General features: G+C 37.5%; 1 protein-coding gene across 1 annotated transcript; it reads right to left on the bottom strand.

Annotated features, from left to right (window-relative positions):
- Positions 1-15,521: 15,521 nt before the first annotated feature.
- On the bottom strand, positions 15,522-19,813 carry LOC121418889. Its single transcript, XM_041613083.1, has 2 exons — positions 19,467-19,813; positions 15,522-15,736 (listed from the first exon to the last, which is right to left on the bottom strand). The coding sequence occupies exons 1-2, from the start codon at positions 19,736-19,738 to the stop codon at positions 15,643-15,645; spliced, it is 366 nt and encodes a 121-aa protein (XP_041469017.1). The 5' UTR covers positions 19,739-19,813; the 3' UTR covers positions 15,522-15,642.
- Positions 19,814-24,623: the final 4,810 nt, after the last annotated feature.

Genomic DNA, 24,623 nt, shown 5'->3' with positions numbered 1-24,623 from the left:
GTTTTTTTTATTATTATTAATACCTGACTTTTCGCGTGATGCTCAACAATGTGATTGAAGAAGATGGAAAATAAAAACTGGGGCGAACACAGTTTGCCTCCATGTCTTTGCGCATAACTGGGTCAACAATTATATCCTTAAATGTTTTGACATATTTTTGTGATTCGATAGTATATTAATCCCGTGTTGTTCTACATGTCTTAAACCGTGTCATATGGTAATGTAATGCCCTTGCTCTGAACCCAGCTCGCCTACGACTAAAAAAGACCCCGTATCTGGAGCAATTGTCTTGCTCGTCTAAACGAATTTCCGGCTGTATCGTTATTGAAGGTATTGTTAAGTAGGAAAATATTTTATTTTACAGAGAGGAGGTGGATTTTGTGAACTTTTTGATTTCCTCTAAAAGAACAATCCGACCCGCATGTGTCCGAGATCGGGGTTTCGTCCGAATTTCAGAGACGGTTATTGCGTGCAGAAGAAATGCAATAAGTTCAGGAACCAGCGGGGGACCAGTAGAAAACTGGGTAATGGGGACAGCGAGCTAACGCCTACACCACGCCAGGCTTGCCCGGGTGGGTCCTTAGGTGATGTGAGCCTGGTGTCTAGTGTCGCATAGGTCAAACATCACACAAATACAAACGATTGCAAGTTTCCAAAACCTGAGCAATATCATGAAATACGTCTTATTTCCTAGGTTTAAAAAAAATAAAGTTCTAGGTATCTATTTTAGACAAATCTGTGACATTTGCAAGAGCCATATCCCATGATATTGAACAAATATTGTATATAATGTGTACATAATTATGTAATATGATTTAGAAAAAAAAGCTTCGGTGGATGTAATGACGATTCTAGGGTGTTTCAAACCGACGTAAAGTTTTCATTCATTATTTGATCAGGAAATATGCATTTAGTTTTACAATGCGCACTATCATCATCCGAAGCTTCGTCGTCGTAATGGTTTTGGCTGGGTGCTTTCATTCTCAGGATTTATTTCATGTAATTCTAATGTGTACGGTATTTAGTTTGTATTGTGTTCATATTAATATCCCGTCTATTGAAATATCAAGCCGTTGGTTTCTCAAGATTTTTTGTTATGTTCTATATCGTACAAAGGAGACCACGTTACCCTTTACTCAAGTTGAAGCACCCAATAGGATCTGTTCTCAATTCTGAGGTAAGTTGACTTCAATACAGTGATCTACATGTCAAAGTAGTTAATATGCCTCACGCATGTGGCGTCATAATCTCACAGCGCCCTCCCCCAGAGGTTGTATGTATTATGCGTAAACGGAGTTGTCAGAGATTTTCCAGCTGCAATTCACCAATGCACCAATGACTTCAGCCTCTAATATGTCGACGCAATGACGTCAATACATAAGATCTATAGGCGCCATCCATCCGCTTCCTATACCAAACACTTCGACCCTTCAACGTCTCATCCCCTCACCTCATCAACCATCGTCTATCGCTTTCTTCAATTAAAGAAACCCAAACCAAAGTTTAGATACCCAATCCCCAAACTATTTTGCATCTTTCAAGTAGCAATCACCTTATCCTTCATGAGTTCCAGTCTAGTCCTCGGCAGCCAAAGGCCTCATAGAATACGCAACAATATCTCTTCTGTTCCATCTCCGTTTCAGGTCCATTGTTGTAAGACCAGCCTCGGTGTTATGATCCCTGATTTGTTTGTGGTGTGGTGAGGTGTGTCGATTTTGTTACAAATATTAGATCGGATCTCTTTCTCTTTGTTTGCTTTGAGAGGTTAGATGAGTTCCAACTGAAATTGATAGGTCCTCGTTAGAACGTATCAGTACATGGGACTACTATACATTCCTTTGAAGAAATCGTTTTCTAGTGGCTACTTGTTTCGTCTTTCATTGACCTCAGCAAGCACACTAAATAAGACAAAAGATGCATTATATATTATTTTTTTATTGATTTATTGTTTCGTTCATATTCTCCCGAGTAAAAGATAAAACAGGCTGGAGAATATTACAAGATATGAAAAAAGTGAAAAGGACACACAAAAAACACAAATAGTTACAAAAAACAGGACCTGACAGAATGGTACAAGAACAAGGCATGTGAACAAAATTATACAAAACAAGACATACGAAATAGTACAAGAAATTTGAAACCAAAAACGAGTAATATAAAATAAACAAAAGAACAACCCCCCAAACAAATCTGCACAGTCAGGTAGATCGAATGAAAAGAGACAGAGACGGGAAAAAGCGAAATAAAGGGAGGGGTCCGAAGAATACAGAACAAGATATTTGTACTATTTTTTTTTTCAGCTCGAAACCAATTCATTTTGAACTTGATTAATATCAACTGACATCTATATGTGATATTAAAAAAGTTGCGAAAACAATATGAAATTAATGTACTTATATTTAATTAAAGAAACTGATAATAGTACGCAGACTAAAATATTTTATTATTGTAATTCTTAGTAACTGATTTCAACTTACAGTAAAAGCCCATAGACTTTTTTCATAGCCAATGTTCTTATCCCATGTAATTATATCATTAGTTGAGAGAAATATGTTGTTCTGTAAAATGTTCATAAGGTAGAGAACTGTGTCGTATGAGCATGATGAGGTTGTATTTTTATGATTCGAATGCAGATCTGTTTTAATGACGGCAAAGCAGAAATTCAGAATGGAAATAGGATTAAAATCGAGAAAACACATCTTAGTGTGGGCGGTGACACTAGAACGTGACAAACGGTTTAGGAATGCCCAAACACGCCAAACGACAGTTTGGATCTTATCTGTCTTATCAACGGTTACAATACGAAACATCGTCAAGATCGGAGCTTGACAAGTCCTAATTGGATAATTTCCTCATTTGTCGGACTTGTTTCTTGTTTCCTAGCAAAAATGTGTTGATCCGTTTTGGCGACGAGACGAACGTTTGCCCTGCAATGGCGCCTTGATCATTGGTTAATGCATATAGGTCCATGGTTAATGGCAATGTTGCTGATGTGCGTAAGCGCGTAAGATGAATTCCCATTGGTCACATCCTACCCTTAGCGCAGAGTGAACATTAATATCCGTGACCATCATTGTTAATCAAGCATGTTTTAAATACATTTATGCATAATTCTTTTTATCAATATATCATTTGCGTTTTTGATCCCCATATCTTAAGTTGCCATGTTTTTATTTTGGGGGTCATAATGGCATTATGAAATATCACTAGCTATGGCCTAAAAATATAAATGATACCTTTATTATTATTTTATTGATCCTCACGTTATACTAGTGGATATGGTCAACGAATACGAAGTCGAATGGACAACTTTGCATTTTGGAATATCAAGCATGGGATGCAGGATGGAGAATATGGTATTCGCTTTACCCCCTTCCCCAACTTCTCTCTCACTTTCTCTCCCTCCATCTCTCTATCTCTTTCTCTCTCTGTCTGTCTCTCTCTACCCTGTTGAACATCCGGGCCATCCATCTGTCAAAGATGACTAAGGTCTGACAGGAGATAGGATCTTTCCCGCCAAAACCAAGCGCGGGATCTTCCATGCGAAATCGAAGCCTCAGATTCCAACGGAACGTCTAATCTTCGACATCCTTATCTCACCAGCACCCAACTCCCCATCGATGCCAAATTCGTCAGCAAACGACAGAGTGGTGGAAGTCGAGTTCTCTTTCTTCGACGATACTCTCGCAAGGAGCTTCTTGAATTTACATACCCAATCATTATCTCACCTTCTTTCTTCTCTTATCAAGACATTATCAGACGAGGACGGAAAGGGGAGAGGGGAGCAAATAAGCCGGAAAGGGGGGAAAGGTGAAGGGCAAGAGAGATTCTTAATAGCTGGTTGCGTCAACAGGGATTGGAGCGTAAAAACAGGACGTTCTTCTGAGTTCATCTGGGATTATTAACTCAGGTTTTATCTGGAGGTGTCAAGAGACAGATGCGTGGAATAAAGCCATCTTTTAATACACCTATCAAGAAGCCCCTTGAGGATAGTAGAAAGTACAAGACAGGGTTGTAACTAATTAATGAATTAACATGAGGTAATAGGCTAATCTGGGTGGGAAATTCGTGAGGTTTAGAGAGTTGACATGAATGTACCTTAAACATAAGGTTATAGATCTGTAAACTTGAAAGACTGTTCTTACGAGAGAGATTCGTTTTTCTGTCATGCTCACCTTCATTCCGTATTTCACCACATGCACAAAATCTACCAGTTTAAAAGTCCTTCCTAAGTATCGACTTTCATAGCACTTCGGAGATGCCACTTTCTCTTCTTGTCTATACGTAGTAATTTTCCTAAAGACTGTCAAAACACACTTTTATTGTATTCTTTAATGAGTTTATCATTCAGTGAACATTTCAACTTACTTTCAAAGTTTCAAGTCCTGGGATCCGTTGCGTAAAACTTTTGCCATGAAAAAAACTCTGGCAAATAGACAAAAACTCCGGCAAACGAAATTAAGCCATGGAAACTTACACATTAAAAAACTCCGGGAAAGAATATTGCCAGAGTTTTTCTTTTGTGCAAAAGTGCCCTGTATTTGAGAGACGGAAGCGGCTGTTCCCTTTTCATCTTTTTTTTTATTTTGCAATCTATAAAGTAATTTCGTCACCACTAAATGTAAGAATAAAGTAGACGTACACGTCAAACATGTTAAGAAGGAAATTTGCTCATATCATTTCATCAAATCGTCATCTATCCCCTTCTTCATTACCACTTTGTTTCTGATCGTTGCATACCATCGATAGAAATACAGATGACATTACGGATGTAAGGTTAGCCCAGGTATGTTTGACAAAGATATTGGATATTCGAGAGTTAAGTGAAAATTTTGAGCATCTTGCAACACAGAGCAACACTGTGACGTGTTTGTGTTATATTTCTTATCTAGATTGAAATTAAGTAAAAAGGAGAAGGGGGGAAATGAAGGATAGAAGAAGTGCACTTTGATTTCATGGACACAATCATAATGAAATCAGAACCTGGGACCTGTGATTGTGGTGTAATGTGGGGACTTTAATCGCCTATAATAACGCGGTATTAAAGCTACATGTATCATTGACTAAAGTAAGCGAACATTCTTATTTTTAATTTTGTTCGTAATTCAATGTCATTGATTTACAATTATGATAATTCATCGATTTGGCCCATGTAAAGATGTAACAAGTTCCACGATTTGTTATTTTTGTTTAAATGCCCAGCTACCAAAGACTCCGATCTGTTGAATCATCAGCACATGGTCAACAGTTCATCATCAGTCCTTAAGCCATATTTTCTATTCCTCTTGATTAAAACGAATAACGGAGAAAGATCAAGAATCAGACGATTCGTTTGCGTTGCTCATTTTTTTTCGACGCTCATCAGTCCGTGACTCTGAAACCCAAAATAAAGAGGTCTATTTAAGAAGCCATCCGGACAGGAAGCTTACCGGGGGATAACGGGTATCTACTGTGAAACTTTCTTTCCCAATAAGCTCTGGTGATCCTTGGAGAATCCTCCGAGTGCCCACACAAACTAATTTTGTAACGAAATCCCGGCATATCATATCATGGGACTTAATGAGCTGTAATGGATAGCCCATCCGGGTGTTGAGAGAGAAAAGTCGCTGTCTGATGGTCACCATCATGGCCAGACCAGAGATGGACAGGTGAAAGTGATGACCCTGGGAGGTGGATGTCAAGGAAAGTGAGAGGAACTCGAAGGATGCATACAGATTCTTGCGTGTCATTAGCAGAGTTGACCTGCTTCTGTCCCCTTCCGTGTAACAGCAGAGAAGCAAACGACTAAGCCGGTCTACCGTTGAGCAAGGTGATTGGCTGCAAAATACATAATAAAGATCGAAAAGGATCGAAGGGAAGTCCGTACCATGAGTGACACTGTCCAATTGGCTGAATCCACTTGGGGATGAGCTATCTTACGAAGACGTACATTTCATTCATCATCTCGTCTTTGTCGCTTTGCTACGGATCACATCAGTCAACACTGTCACGCAGCCTGGTTTTGTGTCCCGGTCCTCCATCCCTTCCCCCCGACGTTTCGCCAACATTTAACACCTTCTTTGTCGTCCAAGCGTGAAACCAGGTCGTCATCAACTTCAAGACCTGCAGGAAAAAGACAATCAAAGATGATATATACAGGGGTTCAATTCCGGCTTCAAAATTACCTGGATGATTAATAAGAGGGTTGTGCCTTAAGGATAATTGAATTGTACCTGTTGCACATAGTTGGTAAAATAAAAGAAGAAAGGATCCATATATCAAGGCGGCTTTAAGAATAAATACTTAGAGACTGATAAAATTATTTAAGTTGTCGAATCAAAGTAAATCAAATATGAAAATAAACGTAGTTGCATCCAATTAAAAGTACATTTCAACTGAAATCACATGAACAAAATATAATACACTATTGGTAATTGAAGATATTGATAAATTGATTTAAAAAAAGGTTTTAATACACATTTGAAAAAGAGAAAAAAAAATCAAATAGTAATTATAGAGATATACTATAACTTACTATTCTAGGTATGGAATAATTTGTATTAGAAAATGAAACTATATCGGACAAAATAAAGGTTTAATATTGACGAGGGAGGATGAAAATTTCAATATCAATCTCTCGATCAGGTAAACGGAGCTTTTGCAATTTGAGGAACAACTATCTTAATCTCAGCAACAGCGTGGAGAGATGGGATGAATACCTGATACGGCTTGAAGCTTCTCTGCAAGATATATTTTCAAATTATGCTATTTTGGAAGAAAATTAACAGAAAACTGGGGTCGGGTTGAAACATGATAAAAGTTGAATACTAACCCCAACTCGACTATGTGTAACATGTTAAGATGTGTACTGCATGAAGGATGTGTTTTTGTTGTAACTAATTTTTTATTAATTCATATACATAACCGATGATAATTAAAAATGTTTCAAATTAACACCGTAAATGCATGGGCATAGTCAAATACATCATATCATCTTTATTGTGTTTGTCACGCATATACATTAATAATATAATTATAATGGATATAAACTTATGAATTCTATCTCAATGATATTAGAACGAGATTAAACATGTACTTTTTTATATATTTTTTTAACACATGTTGTATGCCTCCCCTTTAAAACTGCAATATGATCATATGACCGACGAACAAATACCTCCGAACATCTACATCAATACGAATCATAATGACTTGACAAAAATGTTCTTGTGTATGAAGACATGGGTTTGCACATGAAAGGTTTGGCCTAATAAACGTGTTCATTCACTGGGTTCATGAAGCCGTCTGGATTACTCATTATTTGGATTATCTTTCAAATCGTTCATCCTCCACAAAGGCAGTGTTATTGAGAAGGCTGTCGAAGATGATGGACCCAGCAGAACCTCTGGCTTGATCGTGCGACATTTTGTACAAACCTCTATGCTGGATCCAAGAAACGAAAAATTTGTCTCTCCTCAAGGCGTCCTAAAATATGATTTCTATACACAGTCGATATACACAGAGCAATAAACTCTTTATATTGAGTCTATAACTCTGAGTAATCAGCAATTCCATTTTGTAAGAGCCTAAACAAAATATTTGGTTGGACCACTTATGCACTAGAAATGATTTATTTTCTTTAGAGTTAAAGTGTTCGGAAGGAAACTCCTGGAGAAGAAGGATATTGTGATAGAAGCTAGTTCGATTAACGGTGCTAATGAGTGATCTTGCTCGTCATACAAGGATCCCGACTGTTAAGTGCGAATAAACTACTTTGATAGCTGGTATTAATGTCATGTTGTGATAACGCGTACATGATATGGCGTACTAATGATAGAATGGTATCGGGGGGTTAAAGGTGTAATCATCGATTAGGCAATAATTTATCTCCGCATAATATGGAGTAGGAGAACCTCCAGCAGCATGAATTAGATTTTCAAATTAGCAACTTATATACATTGGCCCGTATTCTGAAATCAGGTTTAAATTAGACCATGTCTGTGCTAAAAATATGGGAAGCCAAAAGCGTCAGAATTTTTTTTATGAAGTTGTATGTTTCTTATGTTTACTGTGCTCTTTCCTGATTCATCGATGGTAAAGACAATCATCTATTTATACTTCCAGACAATTATGAATGATTTGAGAGCCAAATGAACTGGAATATGATATCTCTATACTGTTAGTGATTTATGTAGCATATTGGCTATTCATACTAAAACCTAAGTTAAACTTAAACCCGACTTCAGAATACGGGCCATTATATCAACTTCTGGTACTTGGTGATCTTAGATTTTTTTGTGTGGGTGTGTGCGAGGGTGTGTTTTAGATATTCAGAAGTAAATTGGTTAATTAAATTGATATCAACAAAAATGTAACAATTCAAAGTCCATGTCCCGTCTTTCCTGGGACATTCGGTGGTAAGTGTTGCATTCTGGGTAGGAAGCATGGGTCATTTGGACTTAAGCAAAATAATATTGGCAACGCCTTTTATTTCTTTTGAAAACCCCACAAATCTAGTTAAGAAACAATTTGCTTGTACAGTTACATCAATAACTTAATGTCAATTTTTTGCTAAGAATTTTTTTCAAATTTCCTTCTGGAAAAAACCCCTACGTTCATTTATTGCTGTATAATGTCACCTTATGAATGGTTTAACATAATGTATATATGATCATATTCAGACTCTTGTGGAAAATATAATGAATGAAGATTTTGATATATTAAATGATTTCAAATATAAATACGATTTACCATTCTCAGTACCTGTTGAAACATTTCAATAATAGATAGATAGATAGGTCATCTGGCATTTGATCATTTTTGAAGACAAACTATCAATCAAACCACTTTATCTGGAACTTCAGCGAGCAAAATATCTCCTTTTTAAAAGAGCATTCAAAGGCATTGCCGACCAGTATAAAATGGCTGCCTGGGACTATGTAATGTAAAACTCGCAATGGGAGTATATTGAAGATGGTGGGATCTTGGGCGCCGCAGGTACGTTTTTAAGTCATTCCACTTAAAACATCACCTATCTCCGTTTACTGGAGGGTTTCTTTCTTGCCCTTGACGACTTTATTTTCCTCATTAGTTTAGCCCTATCGAAACCTTCATATTCTTCCCCTTTTTAATGGCATTTGGGCGAAGGTTTCAAATGGTGAAGAAGATCCCGGTAGCACACAACTCGTAAAGAAAAGTGAGGTAATTTATAATGCCTAAAAGCTAATTTTCCCTTTTGTGATCGCACCATCTCTATGATCTCTCTTTTGAATTCTATCTTCGGCAGCATTTTTATCCTTTCTTGATCATTTCCAATGTTCGTTCCTAGAATGAAAGTATACCATCATATAACCTTAGAACCAAAGGTATCATACTTTATCAAATGATAATGATGATAATAATTACTTGATATATAAAAGAGCATTTTGAAGGAACGTAAACAAGGCGAGGGCACAGCTTTGTATATTCTGCTTAGAGTGAGTTGCTTTTGATTACAACAACCCCGACCCCCCCCCCCAAAAAAAAAAAAGTGGGGTGTATTCACTCCTAAATGAATCTGCTACCCTTCCCCACCTGGATCCATCTCTGCCTCAAGGATGGGTATTTAATTTGATATATTACAAATTAAGAGAATGATTCAACAAAATCAGTATAAAAAGTTAATAAAAAAAAGTGGACCAGTGTCAATGACATCAACATGATAGCGACTAAATTAGCATAGGCCTACAAGAGTTTACTAAAGAATAACAACCAAAAGGGTACTCTGTAATCCACCATATGACCTCCAGGGATATATTCCTAATATTCACCCGTAATTTTTAGGTCTTTCTAGCGGAAAGACCATGTTTATCTTTTCGTCTTCACGTTGTTCCATTTTGTCACCACCAACATCAGAGATCAGATGGGCTGCACACCGCCTCGAGATTATCCTTGGATTATCACTTTACTTCAATTACCATTTCGCGTAATCAACCCGTCTGTGTTATGGGAGGGGCCATCTTGGAATATCAGGATAATCCCAAGAAGTTATCTCGCGAGTTAGTTTAAATCGTTGGTGATAATTTATTGAAACATAATATTGTCTAAAATTATGCTATGTAGTAGTTTGGGCTGTCGTGTGTCGTGATAGGGTATCATGAAGCAGTAATACTGCACTTAGAATTATAGGTTGGGACTAGATAATCTCGTTATATAATAAAGAAGATTGTATGTAAAACGAAATTTGGTTATTATCATTCTGAGTGTATAAAATATGAATTTTGCTCTAATATGGGAGCAGAAATGTAAAATCCCAATTACATCATTATATTTTAAAGTTTAATGAGAGAGATAGAGATCCCTTTTGAAGAAATTAACCTGTAAAGAAGAACCTTTCTTTCCTGTTACGGCTCTAGGACCATCACGATTTCACTGAGCTCAGTTGAAAAATGGTTGGAGGTATTTCCATAAGCCTACATTTGAAAGAAAGTCGACTATTCATTTGGAGACGGTTTGTGGAACTATGGTGGAACCATTTTCATACACCAACATTTGCTAAAAGAATGAGTCATATATTCATGACTTTTTAAAAGAAGTTTTTCGTAAGGAATTAGTGTCATGATTCATTTCTTTGTTGTATCTTTTGACACACATCTTTTTTAGCACAAGAACATGAAATAGTATCCATAAACAAATTAATATTTCATGTTTTCATCGAAACGTTGAAAAATTGTATGATTCCGAATTTGTCTATATATTTCCACGTGTGATCTCTAAAATTAAAATATGAAATATTTAACGGTTGGAGATGATTATTTTTTTGGCCATAACTTTCAAGAGATAGGACATGTACATGATGTAGGGGAGAATGTAAAAGTTTGTTCGAGGGCTTGTGGAGGATTGGGACCTTTTCAATGAACGTCGAATCAAATACTGTTATTAAAGAAATCTTTCTTCGGGATAGGATAATCAAGCTATATAATGCCAATACTTCTATTAACCCAAAGTAATGTCACTTAAAACATTTACTAAAGATCCAGCTTTGCAGTTAAATATCTGTTGTCTATTATATGATAATTGAAATACTTGCGACTAATCCCATGAACATATGAGTGAAAGCCCATATACAGTTTTTCAGGCTTAAGAACTAAACGAAAAACTTTAAAAACATGATTTTGAAAATAATATGTTTTCTTCCTTTATGGAAGCAATATTCTGTTTGAAGACAACTCTTTTTCAATGTAAGCATTATGCACAATATGCATGTGTATTTGGGTTTTTTTCGGTACTGCTTCGTAGAGCACCTGGAAGATGTTGAAAGCCTTTAAATGTCTAATCATAGTCGAGCAATAAATGTTTATATTACACGATTGCGTCGGATTTGTTTCGTTGTGACAGACGAATCACACTTAATGCCGCTTTTATTTGTCTTTAACACGTGGCAGTATAATGAATTCATGACTGATTAATTGTTCGTTTCCCGGCTAGATCTACGTGAGTATTTACATATCATGTCTGGCATGTTCATGCGTTGTTGGCTTAGTGATTCGAGCTGGGTCCTCATTTATGTTCAGTATTTTCCAATATGAAGTATGGGACGAACGATCTTATGCTTCTTACACGGGAGGGAACTTGCTTTGTAAATGATCGTTTATATAAAATGCCTCCAAACTAAATTTTCTCAGAACATAATTACATTGATTTTTCAATTTCCAGAAATTAATTGTCAAATTTGGGTAATTACCTAACCCCCGTAAAAAGCCACATCAAAACAACTTTTAGGAAATTTGATTTTCTTTCGTAGCTCATTACCTTATTTTTTCAATTTAACAAAATCCATGGAACTTTGTATCAGAGGTATAAAGGTCAAAACGTGGGCAATTGTGTTGACACCTTCCTAAATTTGAAGGGCAGACCTAGACCTGTTAAATCCTGTGTCTTATGATCTTTTAAAAACATCAAAATATGTTTATATTGTGAGAAGAAATACTACACGATATACCAGATATTGCCATATTCTCAACTTTTAATTTCCGTTCGGGAATTGTTACCCAAATATTTCACATACTTGTGTATCACAGTAATATCAAACATTAATTAATACACCAATACTTCACAAACATGTGTATCGCAGTAATATCAATAAATGTCAATGCCTGCAGAGGAAGGAGAGAGTAAGGCTAAGAATTAACCACATAGGGGGAACCGGGTCACGAGTCACGTGACCAGCTGGGAGGATGGTGGCTCCACCCAGTGTCCCAGTTGCCTGGGACGGGGATCCCCCTACGAAATATCCGATAATCTTGGCCTTTCCCCGCCATTGGCTCACAGAGCTCTTGGTCATTCCATCCCCTGCATGCTTCGATAAATGATAATGAAATTGCCAAGTACTAAAAAACACCCAAGATGCATGTCGTTTACAGGTTACAACGTCCTGTTAATAACAACTCCAACCTTCCAGCCAAATATTTAACAACCCCAACCAGCCATCCATTTCTTTACCAAACCATATATCAGCCTATGAAGGTCCATAAATTAATCTTACTAAGCAACAAGACATGCAAACTCATTTAGCCACTCCCTGGACAACTAAAAGTCCAAACTTCCTCTAGAGTATAACTACGAGGAAATAGCTTTGTACCAACCATCTGTTGGCCTAAAGTCTTGTTGATAACAACCCCAACCATCCAGCCAAATATATAACAACCCCAACCAGCCAACCAAATATGTGTATACAACCAAGGAGTTACTCCTTGGTACAACCCCAACCAGCCATCCATTTCTTTATAAAACCATAAAATCAGCATATGAAGATACATAAATGAATCTTACTAAGCAACAAGACATGCAAACTTATTTAGCCACTCCATGGACAACTGAAAGTCCAAACTTTCTCTAGAGTATAACCACGAGGAAATAGCTTTGTACCAACCATCTGTTGGCCTAAAGTCTTGTTGATAACAACCCCAACCATCCAGCCAAATATATAACAACCCCAACCAGCCAACCAAATATGTGTATACAACCAAGGAGTTACTCCTTGGTACAACCCCAACCAGCCATCCATTTCTTTACAAAACCATAAAATCAGCATATGAAGATACATAAATGAATCTTACTAAGGAACAAGACATGCAAAGTAATTTAGCCACCCCATGGACAACTGAAAGTCCAAGTTTCCTCTAGAGTATAACCACGAGGTAATAGCTTCGTACCAACCATCTGTTGGCCTACAGTCTTGTTGATAACAACCCCAACCATCCAGCCAAATATTTAACAACCCCAACCAGCCAACCAAAATATGTGTATACAACCACGGAGTTACTCCTTGGTACAACCCCAACCAGCCATCCATTTCTTTACAAAACCATAAAATCAGCATATGAAGATACATAAATGAATCTTACTAAGCAACAAGACATGCAAACTCATCTAGCCACCCCATTGACAACTGAAAGTCCAAACTTCCTCTAGAGTATAACCATGAGGTAATAGCTTTGTACCAACCATCTGTTGGCCAATAGTCTCGGTTTTCTACCAATTACATGGTTATGTGTCATAGTAATCATATTTTACCATTCCTAGCACATTGAATGCTAATTGTTTCATTCATGCTACCCATTTGTGCCCGTTTCGCATGTTATACTGATAAGATATATAATACATATATACATATATATATATTTTTTTTCTCTCTCTCTCTTTCTTTTTTCAACCCTTGGGCTAAAAAGAAAATCCGCTGATTAAATATATCAAAGGAATCCGTAAATGCACCTTAAGGAAAATCAATACAGAGGAATGAGGGGTGGGAGGTGGGAAAATGTCTTTCCGGACGGAAATTAGAAAGTGAATGACTCGATTTCATCCGCGCTGATCGCGCATTCAGAGCATTAGCGCATTTCGGATGTGTAAAATTACCGCGCACGCTTTAATGTGATACAATCCTTCCTGATGCGCGTTTTGACCGACTTCCCCCAACAGAAGTACACGTGAACTTGACCTCCTTCTGAAGGGCAGTGAACTTGTTCATAGTCAATATTTGTTTACATACTAAAACTTGTATTCTCTCCCAATAGAATTTATTCGATAATCGAATAAACATATTGTGAGAAGAAATACTACACGATATACCAGATATTGCCATATTCTCAACTTTTAATTTCCGTTCGGGAATTGTTACCCAAATATTTCACATACTTGTGTATCACAGTAATATCAAACATTAATTAATACACCAATACTTCACAAACATGTGTATCGCAGTAATATCAATAAATGTCAATGCCTGCAGAGGAAGGAGAGAGTAAGGCTAAGAATTAACCACATAGGGGGAACCGGGTCACGAGTCACGTGACCAGCTGGGAGGATGGTGGCTCCACCCAGTGTCCCAGTTGCCTGGGACGGGGATCCCCCTACGAAATATCCGATAATCTTGGCCTTTCCCCGCCATTGGCTCACAGAGCTCTTGGTCATTCCATCCCCTGCATGCTTCGATAAATGATAATGAAATTGCCAAGTACTAAAAAACACCCCCAAAACAAATGCCCCAAAAACAACACCCATAATTTTTTTTTTTTTTTTTTTGCCAATTCTTTGATTTGTTCAGTTGCACCAAACTAGTTACCATTAGGCACTGACCAGAGCAACTTTCGTACCAAGAAAAGAAACATTGGATAGGCACTGTTTTTGTATATCTTGCCATTTGGCAGAAAGAGGTTCTCTGTTCATTAATTAACTCCCAAGTTTATTTTCACTATTACCCATGTCCAATCAGGTGCGAGTGTCCACCCACGCCAATATGACAGATGTGATTGCATTGTAAGGTATAACCAAACTAAATTCAAAACTATCAGCTTGGCTTAATGCCAGTTGCTAACCTTTGAGCACTTCGTGCTATTGATCTATTGAATTTATTTGTCGGTGTTACTCATTCGTTCATTAAATCTTAATGTTTCTCTTGTATTTTCTCTTCGGTATGAGCCGAAGGTACCGTTTGGTTAAAAGGCTAATGAACCAATATAAGCATGAGAAACCATTATAATAGTATGATGAGTGCCATATCATGGGTTGTGTAATTAAACAACATTTCCCTGCACGTCCAGTGTCATTCCCAGATCAATTAAAGGAGTCGCACTCGCCAATCCTGGGACTCTTAGAGCTCTCTTATATTCATTCAAGTCTTGTCAAGTGAGGGCGAATTGACCTGCCCTCTAAATTGAAATCATTAATCAGGATGTCACTTCCTTCGTCTGAGCGGTGGATGCCACCTCTGTTGTACCGGTGTTCATGATAGTGTAAGATGTGGTTGATAAATGACGCATTGTGCATGCACCGAATCCTTCTCTTGGCATATATACTTGTTCACAGATTTCCTGACATTGTCACGAGCTGCCTGTGAGGTGATAGTTCTTTCTTGTGCATAATAGTAAGGCGTGGCAAGGTGCTTGAGAAACATATGTGGCACCAAGGCCGTAGAGCTCTGGTTGAATTCAGTGCGTTGTCTCCAGCTTGTTTACTTTCTTTGGCACTATATAGCTGCTTTATCATTGAATCCATTGGGTCCCACGTGAATGATTATTAAGGTTGGTATGGGGCTGTATCTCATTCTCCCTTGGAGGTCACTCGGGCAGTTGGGAAGCGTAGTAGCCTCCCCACGGCTCCACCAACTAGTACACCTCGTAGCCTTTAATCAGCCCCCAAAGTTGTGGTTCCCCGTGGTGACGGCCCTCTCCCGAGCCCTCCTTGTAAGCTGTCGCCAAACAGCCAGATTCTTCGAGCCCTGCAAGGAGAAACCAGAATTCTTTCCGAGTATATATTCTTTATGGTAGCCTATGCCGTACATGCATGTCAGTATGAGATAATTTATTGGTATCCAGATGTATGGATATAATATGGTAACTGTAATTATATATAATTATATATAAGCTGGAGTTGCATTGGGACACGGCATGTAAATACCCTTAATGATATTCAAAGATAACTATCAATTGTGGTAGTGAGTTTACTGAATCTGAAAAATTTCCCCAACATCTGTTCATAAGAGCATTACTTATGCCAGTGGATTCTGCAAGAAATTGTGTAGTTCTGATGTTCAATGTACATGTAAGCCTACATTCCAGGGATCTGTCTAGTCTTTTCCTTTATTTGCTTGTATTGGCGTTGCCCATGGTAATTGATCCCCGGCTTAGGTTTCATGTTTCCACAAAATTCGATTCATTTAAATGTACCAGATCTCTGGCAATATAAACTCATGTTGACTGCAACTACTCTGATTTATCTTTAAGTTGAAGTTAAATTGGCACCTGTAATTACCCATACTTCTTTTCTTTGGACTTGCGTTGGGACATGTAAAATACCCATAGCTCCTTTTCAGGTTGATTTGTCATGGATCATGTTAAAAACACCTAATTCTCTTTAAGCCGGAGTTGTATTGTGCGTGTAAATACCCTAATTCTGCTTAATTTGGTGTTGCATTGTACATGTAAACTACACACATTCCATTGACATGCAGAACTTTCGGCAGAAGCATGCCTATTTAAACTCAAGGCCAATTAAGATTTACTTGCTCTTCTCATGCACGTAGCTCCCGACTTTTTATCTCTGTTTTCCGGTTATCAAATTTATGATTTTTTTTTTTCGCCTTTATTATTATTATTTCTTTTTCATTTATTTTGGCTCGTTAATCAATTTATTTTAACTAATAGTTGTAGCAGAAGAGTATTATAATCAACAATATTCATACACTGTTTATAACATCTAAAACTACAGAAATAAGCCAAATTGCAGACGCCTTTCTTTTATTTATTTATGTTCCTTTTTTTTCCTTTATATATATATATATTTTTTTTCTTTGCATCCCGCCAATATTAAAGGTATTGTTTAACTTTGCGGGCTGCCTATTTAAAAAAATTCTCAAACCAAGATGAAATATGCGTACAAGTGCATGTATTACAACTAATAAACATTGAAAACTACCATTATTGAGAATGAAAAGCTAAAACTAAAAGGCAAACCCCGATTTTGTAAATAAGTGTCTTATAGATGCTTAAATAGTACACATAAGTGTATGGGATGAAATTAAGATGGTATTTCCGGTCACTTTATATTTCAATTTTTGAAAAACTAAATAATTATTTTCGAACACAATTTTTTGCTGGGCTTCATTTTTGTAACATATCACAGACGCCGGTGACAAGTGTGACCTTCTAGCTCAGATTTTTTAAAAGTCAAACCAATGTTAACCAATCACTTTAAGCTCTTGCAGAATCAGCAGCAGACCAACGATCACCCACATTCCCCTCACTGATCAATTCCAAAAAGCAGCCACATGTACATTTATGAAACGTGCTGAGTGAGTAATCAGTCACTTTCTTTTGATATAAAACCATGGATGGGTATCTGCGTAACACCATCTGAATTACAAAAATGCACTGCCATCCTCCCCCGAAAACCAATTATCCAAGCTACTACAGTTGGGTAAATACCACCCATTTTATCACGTAAAACATTTACGACTTCATTTCCAGGTTCACCCGTTCACCTACATACACTTGGACTAAATGGCTTACTTCATTTGTATCTATTGTATTAAAAAAACGCAACGCATGGAAATTATGACCGAACCTTAACAGGGCTCAGCCACATCCAAATACAAGCCCATGCCCGCCTATCTATATCCATTAATTTCCACTTGACCCCTTCCGGAAATATTGTTTCATCATTATTTATATTTACCGCTATTAACATTACTAGCAAAATTATTATTACAATTGTTGCCATTCATGATATAGTCGATATCATCTCAGTTCCAACTACTCACAGGCAATCTAGGCTCCTGTACTGTTATTCTTCAACCATGAATTGTAAGGTTTCATTGTGTTGAACATTGACAAAGCACTATATAAAAAACAATCGCTGCTAGCCGAACCCCTTGAACTTGCCCCTTCCAAAAGAAAGCAAAAATATTGCAAAGTATTGGTAATAATACTATCCAGATTGAGGTAGGAGTTCCATGCTAGTTCGCATTGGCGAGTGCAAGGTAAATTGACTGTTACTGTGTTTTCTCGAAATTTAAAACTTAATAGCACTCCCAAACATCGACATCCATTCCCTACAAACTTAATTCCAAATACCAACCTCCTTTCAAGGCGTATGAACCGAACCATTATTGATACTTCAAGGTGTAGATCTTGGGATATTTATTTTTATATTCCATTATCAATACTACCAACTCTATGGTTCCTTTATTTACCGTGTTTGTTTTCTATCTATTCCTTTATTTATTTATTTTATTATTATTTTTTTTTTAATATTATAATTTTTTTTCTTCTTTATTTATTCCTTTTTTGTTGAAAGACTGAGAGAATTCCATTCAATCACATTTCAAGCTAGCCAGACAGGGATGAATTCGAGACCATCTCGCTCGACCAACCATCCAGATTAAATCAAAGAGGTCAACCTTTATCTTTCAAGCTGATTTATTCCGCATACTATAGACGGCCTTTATGGTTTATCTGCCAGCTGAACCAGGGCCTAAAACAGACAAGTCTAGTCTATGGCTACATCTACTCAGAAATAGAACTAGGCCTAGCCTAACTTCCATTGTGAAGTTGATATTAAAGATGAAGCTGTAGGCTGCACACAGAACTGGCAGTAAACTGGATCTGACAAAGAATTGACTTTTCCCACTCAATTTGATTTGAAAAAGTTCGAGCATTTCTCCAATTGCAAAAACGGCGTCTTAGAATCAGGCCTAATTCTGGTCCTAAATGGATATTATAACCCTATACGTATCAAATCTGGCCAAAATTATGAAAATTTAATATAATTTAGGCATTATTAGATCTAATCTAGCCTACTTCTGACGTAGAGTCTAGACTACCCCAAAAAATCTAAACAACCGGCTTCGGAATAATGAATCAGTGTTATTGGCCAAGCCAGGCACTACGTTGTAGTCCTGAGTAAGACCAGGTCCAGGCCAGGCTAACGTTAGGCCCGGGCTCGATATTTATATTTTCACCTATGCGGCAGTGGTAATACCACTAATTTCTTCAGTTTAAACGACGTTTGTACCCAATTAGTAGGCCTATGTATCAATCCATTCTGTATAACTTTATCTGAATTGGCAGCAATTTCAAAATTTAGACCCCTAGACCTTGATCCACAGCCAAGTGATTAAAATAAACTGCAGGCTAGGTCCACATCTACATGGCGTGACATTAAAACAGGCCCTAATCGCTAGCACTTGCCTTTTCACCTGGGTCTGGGACTAAGGCCCTGGTTTAATTATCACTGCAAATGAGCGAGATGTTAATCTAGGCCTAGCGTTATTGTTAGCTGTATTCCCAGGTTCACCCCCTGAGTTACCGTCGAAGTAACCCTCATTCTATTTCTACTAGTTTCAGGCACAATAGTCAATAGGCCTAGGCCTACTAATAATAGATGAGAATTACACAAGTTCAACAGAGCCAGAGGCTTGGATTACACAGGCCCTAGGCTGGTTAACTCACCGGATGACTGGTGGCTCGTCGTGGGTTAACGTGGGTGGGAGGTGGTTGCTTGTTGAGAGCTCTATCTCTGGTCCATCGCCTAGCGAAGGCTCGATCACACCCGGTCTGGTCGGCTGCTGGCTTGCCGGGCTCTCCGTTGTGGCTCTCGTTGCTCGTAGTCGTACCGGTACCCGTACTCTGACCGCATAGACTCCGTGGACGTGGGCGTCTCCTTGAACCTTTGGCTCCTTTCCCCCTGCCTCCTCTGCTGGTAGATCCTTATGTTTTCCCATCTTGAGGCATTATTTCATTGAACCAGTCAAGTTTTGATGTCTGCCTCGATAATTATACTTTAGAGTCGACCGTCGAATTTGAGGAGCCAGTACTGTAGTACCGTAATGTGGTCAAAGTTAGACTATCGATCTACAGTGTAGCTGGCGGCAGCAGGTTATGGTAGCCTAGCCTACCTGCGACTAAAATTGAGTTTTAGTGAATTCATGTGTCAGATGTCTCCGAGGCCGAGGGATAATAAATTGGTTCTGTAGATCTGTCCGAATTAAAGGACTAGGCCGAAGCGATGATAACTTTAACCATCTTAATAGTTTTATCACAGATGTACCGGTACCGGTATACGGTATCAGTGCCAGTGGAATATGTTCCGGTGTTATTAAGTTAGAGTCCGGCTAGGGTTGGATTTAGTTTTCCGTGTATGGATCCAGATCGTGATAGAGTACCGTGTATAGGTCTATCTGAGATATCTCCGTGCATGGGGATCGTGTTTCCGAATAAATCCGAGTGAAAGGTAGGCCTACCGTAGTACCACCGTGATCTTAAAAAATGTCTTTCCCGGACGGAAATTAGAAAGTGAATGACTCGATTTCATCCGCGCTGATCGCGCATTCAGAGCATTAGCGCATTTCGGATGTGTAAAATTACCGCGCACGCTTTAATGTGATACAATCCTTCCTGATGCGCGTTTTGACCGACTTCCCCCAACAGAAGTACACGTGAACTTGACCTCCTTCTGAGGGGCCGTGAACTTGTTCATAGTCAATATTTGTTTACATACTAAAACTTGTATTCTCTCCCAATAGAATTTATTCGATAATCGAATAAACATATTAATATTGTACGAGAGCAATATAAAATCCCTTCTTTTCTGATAGATGACGATAATAAAACCATTCTTTTCTGGTTTAGATCCTTCGGTTTTTTATTTTGTATTGAGGGCTTTAAAGCAATGTTAAATCACCTGAGGATTCTTAAGAGGAAATGGTAAGAAATAATAATAATATTCCGCATTTATATAGCGAATAACATATCGGAACGACGTCTCTAAGCGCTTCACAGATATATTATTACCCCGGTCATCGGATCCATGCATGCCCGCATAAAATGTATGCACCTTCTCCACTCCCTGGGAAGCATTCCAACAAGAGTTCCAAGACTCAATTGCTAGGCATACTATAGGCTGTCATAGCCATGTGGAGTTGTAGTTTGTAACTATTTCGCAACAGAGCTTGTAAAACATAAGGAAGAGGAATAACCCAAGACCAAAATGGTTCAATATGCCCACACTGCAAGAACTCTGGTGTTGATTTAACACCAGCCCGGAATATACATATGTCCACACCAGAGAAGTGATAAACAACACTTATTTCGTTTTGGTCTAACACCAAATAGGTATTTATTCAACACCAATTAGTATCAAAACAGCATCGATTTGATTCCAAACTGGTGTTGTTTCAATACTTCTCTGGTGTGGACAAAATAGATTCCAGGCTGGTGTTAAATCAACACCGGAGTCTCTGCAGTGCAAGTTCCTGGCCTATAAAGACCACATACATACTCAAAAATGTGATGGTCTCAAAACGATTATGCCCGTGAATATCAACACATTCATGTTTTTGTTGATAGGACCCCGAGATCCCAATTTAAGTTTATTCATATTGATGCACACCAGTGAATTACAACTCACATCCTGTCAATTAAGTATCCGAATACTTTTTTAAAATCTTGACATAATTTATGGAAAAAATAGTTTTCAACATGCTAGGCCCCACCTCTCCAACAGATTTTCCAAAGAGCTCGAAATCTGTTAGTGTTACAGTCAACATCACTAGTATTTCTCAATAGACGATAATACTTCGTAAAGCTGAGCATAGCTGGTATTAAAATTCCATCGATGCTATCGTTCGGTACTATTACCTGAAAACAAAATTCTGTCGAATCTAAAGCATGTCTGAAACCAGGTCCATGCTGAAACAGCACCTTTTACATTGATGTGCAAGTGCAACTTTTCAAATTGAAGAACAAGTCGAGAAACAAACACTGAAAATTTCATCCAAATCGGAGCTGAAATAAGTAAGTCATGTCATGATAACTCTCGATTAATTTCACAAACGGTTTTGGGTACATCCCGGTCTGTATGCATATGAGGGGACCGATGACGTCAAGCACATTTTGTTTTTCTATTTGATTATATGAAATATATGACTTTTTCCTTTACTGTAAGGTTGATTACTCCTTCAATATGTGGATTTCTCTTGGGCAACCTTTCGTAACATGATAAAAAATAATCCTTATCATTACTATCATTAAATCTGCAAAACATGAAATATGCTCTTTATTGTTTTATTTACCAATATTTATTAACTATTGTACAATAAAGATAATACATGAATGTTTAACTGACTATTCTCCAATCAAAATGATGGGGTAATTGTGCTAAATTAAACTTGGCTGTACATTTATTTAAAGGGGCATTGCAAATATAATTTCCATTTCATTTTAACGGTGAAGGTGATCAGGCGTTTTACTTACTTACTTGTAAATTAGCTGTGTATATGCTGGAAGAATAAGACGAAAAATATTTATTTACCACCGGGTTTAAAAAGAAAGTCTTGGAATATTTCCCTAATTCAAGAGAGCCCTGAATCGACAACGCATGTTGCTCTGTATAATTGGTATTTTTTGAAAAGACAAGTTTATCCGGCTAGCTCGATGTATGCACTACGTGTTGCTGGCCAAGTCTTAGGCTGATCGCGACCTACGCTTGAAGTAAAGACGAAACAGAAGGCGAGATCCAACCTGCTGTTGGGGGTCATAAATCTTTATGGCGGCTCCTGGCTGCGGGGGTGCACTGATTAAAATTACAAGTTTAGAATCATGATAAAGAGAACATGACAATATGTCGGATTTGCCCGATCATAATATTGATGCTACGTCATACAGGAGAATGTAGTTTCATAGTCCAAGGAAAATCTGAATTATATCCAACTCGTAATAAAGCAGGAACGATAAAGATATTGACGTAGGTGAATTCTTGTCACACTTATTATGGAAATAAAACTTAAAACTACACCTTGACTTCATTTTATACCCCATTCTATAAATGGAATGGATCAATTACCATTATAATTCAAAATATCACGGTCCTTCATTTAAGGTATCCGGCTAGTCAAAATCTTAATTAATATTTTCAGCGTCGAAGTAAAATAAAAATAATATATCTGGGGTCCGTTGCAGAAAGAGTTGCGTTTAAACGCAAGTCAAAAAAATCAATCGAAAGTCTCAAATATGCGCTGTTGGTTGGTTGAAAATCAAGTTGCGCATGAATTGATTGCAACTCTTTCAGCAACGGACCTCTGATCAAAACTGCAAATAGCGCTCTGGTGGGAAAAAAATGTTTTCAATTATTTTTTTTGATCATCCACCCCCCCAAAAAAAAATAAATAAATAACCTTGTTACACTGTCGCAGACGAGACGTTTTGTTCCTCCTTAAAATAATTTTGTATATTTCCCGTCTGTTACTTTTTATTATTTTGTCACATCATGCTTTGTTTTATATTATTGCATAATTGTGGAACAACTGCAATAAAGATACAAAATTAATGACTCTTCATTTCATCAATTGGGTGTTGATAAGGCAGATTTGTGTGCATACATGATTTGCATGAGAAGACATATAATGTTTTATGTATTTACTATTTCATTTTAAGCGTTCGTGCTCAATACGTCTACATCTACTACTGACGAACGACGATTTTTTTTAATCGTCCAACCGTTAAACTTTTCTTAAACCAGCAGTAGAATCTTTACTACTGTCACCATCTCTATATACCAACACTACCACAACTACCACCATCGTCACTATCATATATATACTAATACTTCTCCTAGTGTTACTATTACCTCTATTAATGTTGCTACTGCTGCTAATGCTGCTACTTATAATAGACTAATACTTATATTACCACAAACATCAATATTCATACTTATGATACTAATGTTTATATTAATGTAAATACTGACATTGATACGAGTATGGAAACTCATACTGACAATTGTAATAACAATTATAATATTTACAATTATTATTCTATATCTACTTGCATTAACAGTAAAATATAATTACTTTAACAATGATAGCCATCATCATCATTCCCATACCACCAAAAATATCATCATCGTCATGGTTAAGATTATCATCACCGTCACCGATATCATCAACATTATCACCATCATCATTCTCATCGTCGTCATTTCCTTTTTATTTTCCTCAGTCTATTCGTCATTTTACTTTCATTTATATTTTCGTTTGAAAGTGTTCTTTCTTGTATTTTTCTTGTAGCTATCTTTCTTAATCAATCATTGCGATAGCGCTATAGTGCACAGCAAAAACTGTGGTGTTAACCGGTGTACATAGAGGACCACACCAGTTACTTTACACCAGTGTTAAATTGGTGGTGTTAGTTTTACACCTATAGGTGTTATTACAACACCTTTGGTTGTTACATTTACACTCTTTGGTGTTATGTTCAATCTTTAGGGTGTAATTTTAACACCTCAGGGTGTGGTCCTCTATTAACACCAATTGGTGTCAGTTTTAACACCACAGTTTTTACAGGGTGAGTTTGGATTATCGTGTATTAAAGTGCGAATAAATAACTACTTCATCCTTGTGTGCGTGCATGTGTGTTCGTACAAGTGTGTGTGTGTGTTAGGGGTGTGTGGAGTGTGCCGTTGCCGAGTGGTCTAAGGCGCCTGGCTATACATGGAAAGTCCGGAGTTTGATCCCCGGCCGCGGCACCTATGCAAGGCATTTAAACTACAATGCTCTTTTACCCTGCTTTCAAATAAATGGAAATGCTATATGCATTATTAGTAACTAGGTA

Source organism: Lytechinus variegatus, chromosome 7 (assembly GCF_018143015.1).
Source record: "Lytechinus variegatus isolate NC3 chromosome 7, Lvar_3.0, whole genome shotgun sequence".
Taxonomy (NCBI): domain Eukaryota; kingdom Metazoa; phylum Echinodermata; class Echinoidea; order Temnopleuroida; family Toxopneustidae; genus Lytechinus; species Lytechinus variegatus.
The sequence above is the reverse complement of the archived record's forward strand: the minus strand, read 5'-3'. Positions and strand labels throughout refer to the sequence as shown.